The sequence below is a fragment of the Oncorhynchus masou genome, chromosome 26, assembly GCF_036934945.1.
Source record: "Oncorhynchus masou masou isolate Uvic2021 chromosome 26, UVic_Omas_1.1, whole genome shotgun sequence".
NCBI lineage: Eukaryota > Metazoa > Chordata > Actinopteri > Salmoniformes > Salmonidae > Oncorhynchus > Oncorhynchus masou.
The window spans coordinates 6,072,875-6,081,214 of NC_088237.1; the positions used below are offsets into that span (position 1 = coordinate 6,072,875).

General features: G+C 42.2%; 1 protein-coding gene across 4 annotated transcripts in view; it reads left to right on the forward strand.

Moving 5' to 3' along the window:
- Nucleotides 1–8,340, forward strand: part of LOC135514694 (ubiquitin carboxyl-terminal hydrolase 15-like) — a 35,926-nt gene extending 27,586 nt beyond the window's left edge. For all 4 annotated transcript variants that reach the window (XM_064938214.1, XM_064938216.1, XM_064938213.1 and 1 more), the window contains 10 exons: nt 797–891; nt 1,500–1,688; nt 2,726–2,841; nt 3,135–3,443; nt 3,645–3,715; nt 4,137–4,252; nt 4,494–4,643; nt 5,070–5,173; nt 5,399–5,487; nt 5,583–8,340. In XM_064938214.1, the coding sequence (XP_064794286.1) occupies nt 797–891; nt 1,500–1,688; nt 2,726–2,841; nt 3,135–3,443; nt 3,645–3,715; nt 4,137–4,252; nt 4,494–4,643; nt 5,070–5,173; nt 5,399–5,487; nt 5,583–5,825 (1,482 nt within the window). In that variant the 3' untranslated portion in view covers nt 5,826–8,340. The remainder of the gene's footprint in view (nt 1–796; nt 892–1,499; nt 1,689–2,725; nt 2,842–3,134; nt 3,444–3,644; nt 3,716–4,136; nt 4,253–4,493; nt 4,644–5,069; nt 5,174–5,398; nt 5,488–5,582) is intronic.

Genomic DNA, 8,340 nt, shown 5'->3' on the forward strand with positions numbered 1-8,340 from the left:
CTGATGAAACCAAGATTGAACTATTTGGCCTGTATGCCAAGCGTCACATCTGGAGGAAACATGGCACCATCCCTATGGTGAAGCATGGTGGTGGCAGCATCATGCTGTGGGGATGTTTTTCAGCTGCAGGGACTGGGAGACTAGTCAGGAACGAGGCTAAGATGAATGGAGCAATGTACAGAGAGATCCTTTGATGAAAACCTGCTCCAGAGCGCTCAGGATCTCAGACTGGGGCAAAGGTTCACCTTCCAACAGGACAACGACCTAAGCACACAGCCAAGACAACACAGGAGTGTCTTCGGGACAAGTCTCAATGTCCCTGAGTGGCCTGGCGAGAGCCCAGACTTGAGCCCGATCAAACATCTCTGGAGAGATCTGAAAATAGCTGTGCAGCGACGCTCCCCAATCAACCTGACAGAGCTTGAGAGGATCTGCAGAGAAGAATTGGAGAAACTCCCCAAAAACAAGTGTGCCAAGCTTGTAGCATCATACCCAAGAACACTCGAGGCTGCAATCGCTGCCAAAGGTGCTTCAACAAAGTACTGAGTAAAGGGTCTGAAAACTTATGTAAATGTAATATTTAAATGTTTTATTTATACATTTGCAAAAAATCTAAATCTGTTTTTGCTTTGTTATTATTGGGTATTGTGTGTAGATTGATGAGCAAAAAAAGCTATTTAATCAATTTTAGAATAAGGCTGTAACGTAACAAAATGTGGAAAAAGTCAGGGGGTCTGAATACTTTCCGAATGCACTATGTGTACTTAAGATGTTTTTATTTTCTTTCCAAATTCAGATGATTGTAACAGATATCTACAACCACCGGTTCCATCGTATCTTTGCCACCAATGAGAACCTCAGCAGCATCATGGAGAGGGACGACATCTATGTGTGAGTGTCAGATAGACTTTTCCGATGAAGGCAGTTGGATGAAGCACTGACTACTCTCCCTCAAGTGTTAGATCTGGGTCATATTCATTAGGCACCAAACAGAAGGGCATGGACTGAAACCAGAAGGGACTACCTGAACCTGTCCAATAGGAAACACTGTTTTCCCTTGCAAAACGTTTTGTTACAGTATGCCCGAATGAATACGACCCTTAACTTACCAAAGATGCAAACATCTGCAACACATTCACCCTACCCTATAGTTCTGTAGTTTTGAGGTGGCAGTGCATTTGATCTTAGTAACTAACTTAACGTAGCATGCATCTGAGCGGGGTTTCTTTCCTTCTTGTCCAGACGAGAAAGAAAAAATCTGCACAGGTTCTCTTGTGCACCGTTCAACCAATCCAGTAAATATGGAGGAGTAGTTAAGATGGAGTGTCGCCTTGTTAACATCCAAAAAGGGTAGTCACGTCACAGGCTCTTTCCATTTCCCCTGAAAACCGGATGCATCTGGTTGTTTCCAGGCCCGCAGAGGGTGGTTCTTAACTGACTTGCCATAGTAAATAAATATTAAATTAATGGGGGGGAAAATATCTCTCCTTGTTGTACAGCTTTGAGGTGGCAGTGAACCGGCTGGAGGACACAGACCATGTGGTGATCCCAGTCCACCTTAGAGAAAAGTACAAGCAGTCAGGGTACAACCACACCTCCACTCCTCTGTTTGGCCAGCCCTTCCTCATCACTGTCCCCAGAACACTCAGCGAGGACAAGCTCTACAACAAGCTGCTGCTACACCTCTGGTGGGTCACATGCACACACACGTGTTCTACAACAATATTCAGACCTTTACTCAGTACTTTGGTCTTTGGGTCTTCTTTGGTATGACGGTACAAGCTTGGCACACCTGTATTTGGAGAGTTTCTCCGATTCTTCTATACCAATTCTCTCAAACAGGGAGCGTCGCTACGCGGCTATTTTCAGGTCTCTCCAGAGATGTTCGATCAGGTTCAAGTCCGGTCTCTGGCTGGGCCACTCAAGGACATTCAGAGACTTGTCCCGAAACCACTACTGCGTTGTCTTGGCTGTGTGCTTAGTCATTGTCCTGTTGGAAGGTGATCCTTCACCCCAGTCTGAGGTACTGAGTGCGCTGGAGTAAGCTTTCATCAAGTACTTTGCTCTTTTCATCATCTTCCCCTCGATCCTGACACTCCCCGTCCAAACTGACAGAGCTTGAGAGGATCTGCAGAGAATAATGGGAGAAACTATCCAAATGCAGGTGCTAAAACAAAGTACTGAGTAAAGGGTCTGAATACTTATGTAAATGTGATATTTAAGTTTTTGCTATGTCATTATGGGGTGTATTGTGTTGATTGAGGAAAAAAATACAATTTATTCCAAAAATCACATACATGCACTAGAGCAAGCTTTACAACATGCTATTGCTACGCCTCTGGTGAGTAGGTAACCATCTCAGAAACTGCCATTAACTACCCTTGTGCTCTGCGCTCTTGTTAATTACTTAGCCTAATTGTGACAGATGTTGATCTAAAAATGAATATATTAATACATTTGATTGCTCTTTTCATTGTTTCTAAGGAACCTTTTTAGTTACTAGTGTAAACAAGGCTTTGACACAATGTCCAGATTTTGTATGTTTTCTCATTAAATGTTTTCTCCTCCGGGAGCACTGATGAACTGAGTACTAACAGCACTGAGGGTGGATGTTTCTTTCTTCGGGGGGAGCATATAAATGATGTTGAGCAGTTAGATGTTGTTGGACTATGTCTTTATGTTTTGAATGGGAACTGATATTAGTGTTTTGTGTTGTATGGTGCAGTCGGTTTGTGCGTTCTGTCGTTGAGGAGGACGACACTGAGGAGATAACCCCTTCTTCTAAACAACATATTGTCAATGGCAATGCTACCAATGGGCTCCTGGAGGAGGGCTCTCCCAGTACGTAACACGCACACGCTCAAACAGACATACTTACACATGCACTCACCTGGGACTTTTCTTGAAAAATGTGTTTGTTTCATATGATTGTGTTCTGTATTTCCCTTTGATGTATTTTGTAATTGATGTGTAAATAGATATGTATAGTGTAATTGTTTTATTGATGTGTTCATGCAGGGCTCGCCTGCGAAAGAGACTATGGTCTCAGCATTAAATTAAAGGTTAAATAAAAAATTTCACCCCTGTCGATAAAGCTATTCCAAAATCTGATCAGCTGATCCACTCCATTCCAGGCGAGATGGAGACTGATGAGCAGGATGGAGACGACGAATCCAGTCAGGACCAGGAGTTGCCCTCTGAGAATGACAACAGCCAATCAGAGGACTCTGTAGGTGGTGGGGACAACGAGCTGGAGAACGGGGTTGGTCCAGGGGGAGAGAACTCGGGGACCAAAGGTCACCAGAACCAAACGTCTATGACGATGGGGGAGAAGAAGAGATTGTTTACATTCCAGTTTAACAACATGGGCAAGACTGACTTCAGCTTAATCAAGGAGGAACCGCGGCACATCCGGTTCGACGAGGGACACCTCAGACTCAGTGGTAAGATGGGCATTTTACATATTGTACGCAGATGAAGTTGAAACCCTCCAATAATGATAGTAACATGGTAACATTATACTTATTGTAAGCACAAAGCAGTGCCTCTACTAGTTCTTAATGCCCAATCCACCTTTCTTGTTCTGTTATATTCTCACCTTTACAATGAGTCTTTAAGGGTATATTGCTCTCTCTCTGTAACAGACCAGTCCTATCTCTCTTTGGACTGGGAACCAGAGGTCAAGAAAAAACACTTTGATGAGGGTATCACAGAGGTAAGGCTTTCTACTCTCCTCTAACACTAGAAACCATTTTACTTACACTACCCTCTGGTATAATTTTTGTTCCTCTAACTTTCTCACTCATCATTATGACATGTGACATTGATTGCTGTCGCCTGATATGAAACATTTGATCTAAAATCAAAAATGCTGGAGTATAGAGCCAAATTTACAAATGTTTGCGTCTCTGTCTAAATAAATACAGAGGAGTGTACAGTATATCAATTCACGTCAGACTGTATCTGTCCTTATGCATTCAAACTGAAACAGTGTTTCCCAAATAATTAGAATGGCTGGAGGTATTTGAGGAGAGGCTTGGAAAACACTGTTGTAGAATTAATGTCTCTCTTTAAGCCTTGGATGGTAATAATACCGTACTAAATAAGTAATAACAAATCTCACTGTCTGTGAACAGGACTTTGAGAAGCATGAGAGCATGGAGTATAAGCCTCAGAAGAAAGCCTTCTTCAAACTGAAAGACTGCATCGAGCTGTTCACCACCAAAGAGAAGCTCGGAGCTGAGGACCCATGGTGAGACTTAACTTCATATTGTCAAGGCTAATAAAGAAAATAATGAACATTTAAAAGAATAGTTCTCTCAAAATAAATATTAACATGTTTTAACATGATATTAATCTCCATTAACCCAGAACTAAAATGTTCTGTAATTTGGTATGATGCGTAATTTATCCTGGCTGTCTCAGGTACTAAGAAAGTATATGCTTTTTAAAAATTGTCACATAAAATATAATAATTAATTAATCTATCCCAGGTACTGTCCAAACTGCAAGGAGCACCAGCAGGCCACTAAGAAGCTAGACCTGTGGTCTCTGCCTCCAGTCCTGGTGGTCCATCTGAAACGCTTCTCCTACAGCAGATATATGAGGGACAAGCTGGATTCACTAGTCGACTTCCCACTCAGGTACGGTTTTGACCAGACGGACATATGTTTCTGTCAAAGTTTATGAACAAGTATAATTGTGACATTCAGCTGTTTCCCTATGGCTTAAAGGAATGCTTCTGGATTTTGGTCTACTTCCCCAGTGTCCGATGAACTTGTGGATACAATTTTTATGTCTCTGCGAGCAGTTTGAAGGAAGTTGCTGACCTGCATGCCCATACACTTCGTCATTGTGCTGACGCTAGTTAGCATTGGCTCACAAAACTACCTCTAACTTCCTTCATACAGGACACAGACATAAAAATGGAATCCACAAGTTCATCTGACTCTGGGGAGGTTAAAGGGCCTCATTGCCTAAATCACTTATACAAATGTTAAATATCTCTTGAAGAGAAAACAAGGAATTCTCCCCCTCATGAATGGTTCTTTGTGTGATTCTTTCTCCAGTGACATGGAAATGTCAGAGTTCCTGATCGACCCTAATGCTGGTCCCTGTCGCTACGATCTCATTGCGGTCTCCAACCACTATGGAGGCATGGGAGGAGGACACTGTAAGTCTGAATTTAAGTATTTGTATTTGACAATTTAGTCATAAACACTAGAAGCGTAATGTGAATTTGAACGTAATGTGTATTCAAAATTGTAAATTCAGACATTGCCAGCCATGGTCTTATCCGAGTTGATTCAAACAAGGAAGTTGAATCAACAGTCTTAATTCCATGCTTGCTTTTAGCAGACAAATGCTCATCTTCGCATCTTATCTTTGGGACACTTAGATACTGCTTATGCGAAGAACAAGGATGATGACAAGTGGTACAACTTTGACGACAGCAGTGTCTCTCCAGCCAACGAAGATCAGATAGTGGTGAGTTCCATAGTCTTCTAACATCTTGTCAGATACACAGCACTGCCCTGTGTGAATTGAATGTGCACTTCATATATATACGTGTGTGTGTTCAGTCCAAAGCAGCGTACGTGCTGTTCTACCAGCGCCAGGACACAGTGAAGGGAACAGGCTACTTTAATCTGGACCGAGAGGAGGAGGAGGAGGAGGAGAGAGAGGAGGGTGAAGAGGAGGAGGAGGAGGAGAACAGAGAAGGGAAGGAGGACAGGAAGAGCGTCGCCTCATCCCAGGGAGCCTCTGCTTCAGTTCAGAGCGACGAAGAGGATGTCAACGACAATGTCACCATGAAAACCAAATGAGCTGGAGAAACGGAGACAGAGCGAGAGACAATAATATCCATCCTAAGCCATATCGACAGACACAGAGCAGTGTGCCAGGCCTGAGGCTGATCTCTGACACCATCCAGGCCTACAATGAGTGGGCTACCAGGGGAAACTAACCACTGAGAAGTTTGTTAGTGCTGGAACATCGAAGCAACATTACTAAAGATATCAGGGCCTATAGTTGTCTGTGGTCCGTCCGACCGGTCTTATTCGGGTCGCAGTGATTCTCCTCCATGTTCATTCTACATGAATCATTCACTCTGGAGGAAAAAGATGTCAAGCTCTGTTCTGATTCTGAACAATGACATCATACTGAAATTGAATGGATCCATTAGAAGTGTTAGGAAGGCCGGAGTTCAGTTCATCATAGTATCAAACACAGAATGTCACAGTGCAGTGGTGTTACTGCTTTGGCGCTTCAAACCGATACTCCCTCTCTCCCACCCACCTGCTTTAATTTTGTTATGTTTTTATATTTCTGAGAGAGCAATGCATTGGCATACCATAATTTTTAAGCTAGGCCTTGTAAATATTTTTTGGGAATGAACACTGAATTATTATTATTATTAAGTTTTCATGATGCGCTGAAGCCTTTTTGGGGATTCGTCCTTACACTTTTATTTTGTTGCACAGTCACCTGCACTCCCATTTTTTTTATAATGAATTGTATATTAGTGCCACGTACTGCAATTGTTTTACAAATTACTCTGAGCCAAGGTCTTCTCAGTTAAAACGCTTTGAATGCTGCCTTTAAACACTGTGGTCAACAGAACATGCATCCACACATAGTGACTGCTCTCTGTAGATTAGGAGTGCTGATCTAGGATCATTTTCAACCTTTATGATCATAATGAATAAGGTTATATGGACAGGGGGGACCTGATCCTAGATCAGCCCTCCTACTCTGCTTTGTATGTGTGAGGAGGAAGAAGAAGAGCAAACTACATTTCATAATGTAAAACAGCCAAACTAGTCATGTGGTGAACTTCCATTTTAGACACACAACTAATGTACACAATATGAGCCTTGTGATTAAGTTCTGTTATTTTTTTTTCTTCTGCTGGTCACTACAGTAAGTATCCTCCAAGCCGCATGAAGCCAAGGTCAAGGTCCAAAAACAACCCCTAAACCCCTAGACACTTTTGTAGATCTGAAATTATCAGATGGGGATGAGAAATGGGGCTAAAAATTCACCTTACCTGTCACATGACAAGGTGGAGCTACTACCATATTGCTTACATCCAATTCTTTCAGATCTTCATAAGTGATTAGGAGACGTGTTTGCTTAGGAGGTAAGGGCTTTTCTGGGACGGACCCACCTCTTAGGCTTTATGTTGCGTTACTAGCTTTACACGGCTTATTGAGCCTCTCCTCCACTACCTGCTCCTTCTAGAGGCTTTTTGAGATTATGAATATTGGTGATACATTAGATTTCTGTCTCTTGGTTGGATCACCTCAGCCTTAACTCTTAATCTCAGATTGTAGCCTTTAGCACATTATTCCGTCACGTTGTCTGTGCATGGCCCCGAAACACAAATGCACGCGCACCTACACTTAAACAGGACACCGATACGAGCTGAAACTCATTCCTACACTCACAGGAACACTTATGTACACACCCTCACACCCTATCTTTGCTGCCCCCAATAGAAACATCCATGAATAGCGACCGCTGCTACCGGAAATCAACCAATTAAAAATATTTTTAAAAATCAAACACGAGAGCCGGAATGTATGCTGAATGACTGACTTGAACTGATCCACTTGTAAGGCCAGGTTGTTTTTTTTGTGCCTCTTCTTGTTTTGCTTTGGTTAAATGTAAGGGGGGAACTAGTAGGGGGTTCATTACCTTTGATAGAAATACCTGGGTACTGCTGTATGTGTCTCTCTTCCAAGGGAAAATAATGCTTCATTGTGGTTGGTGTGTGGAGTAGGGTCTTTCTCTCTAGAGTGGGAGGGATGGGTGGATGGTTGAATTACTGATCAGCCTGAGTGGGTGAGATGTGGTGATTGCATATAGGATATATATAGTACTGTACATAAGAGTTCACTCTGTGAGTGTACATTTGATAACATTTATTTATTTATATGGAAGCATTTAAAGAATAATAAAAATATATTTAAAGACCTTGGCAAGATTGAAGATGTAATGGAGATTTGGGTTCATACACCACAAATTCAGGGTTTTGTCTGAAATGGCGCCCTATACTGCATAGAGCTCTCGTCAAAAGTAGTGCCCTATATAGGGAATAGGGTGCCATTTGGGAGAGACAGAATTCTTACCTGTGCTTTTCTCTTCTGGGGGATTGGATCTTTTTGATAGGATGTTCTATTATTCAATTTTTTTTTGTAAAGGTGAATATATTCAGGCATCCTTTGCATGACATGGGGGTTTCCAGGTTTGGCTGCGCTTGAGTTCACTTGGGTTTACATTTGAAATGTGCATGTGTATTTACACACAAACTTCAATAAAGTTGTGTAAAGCCTAGAA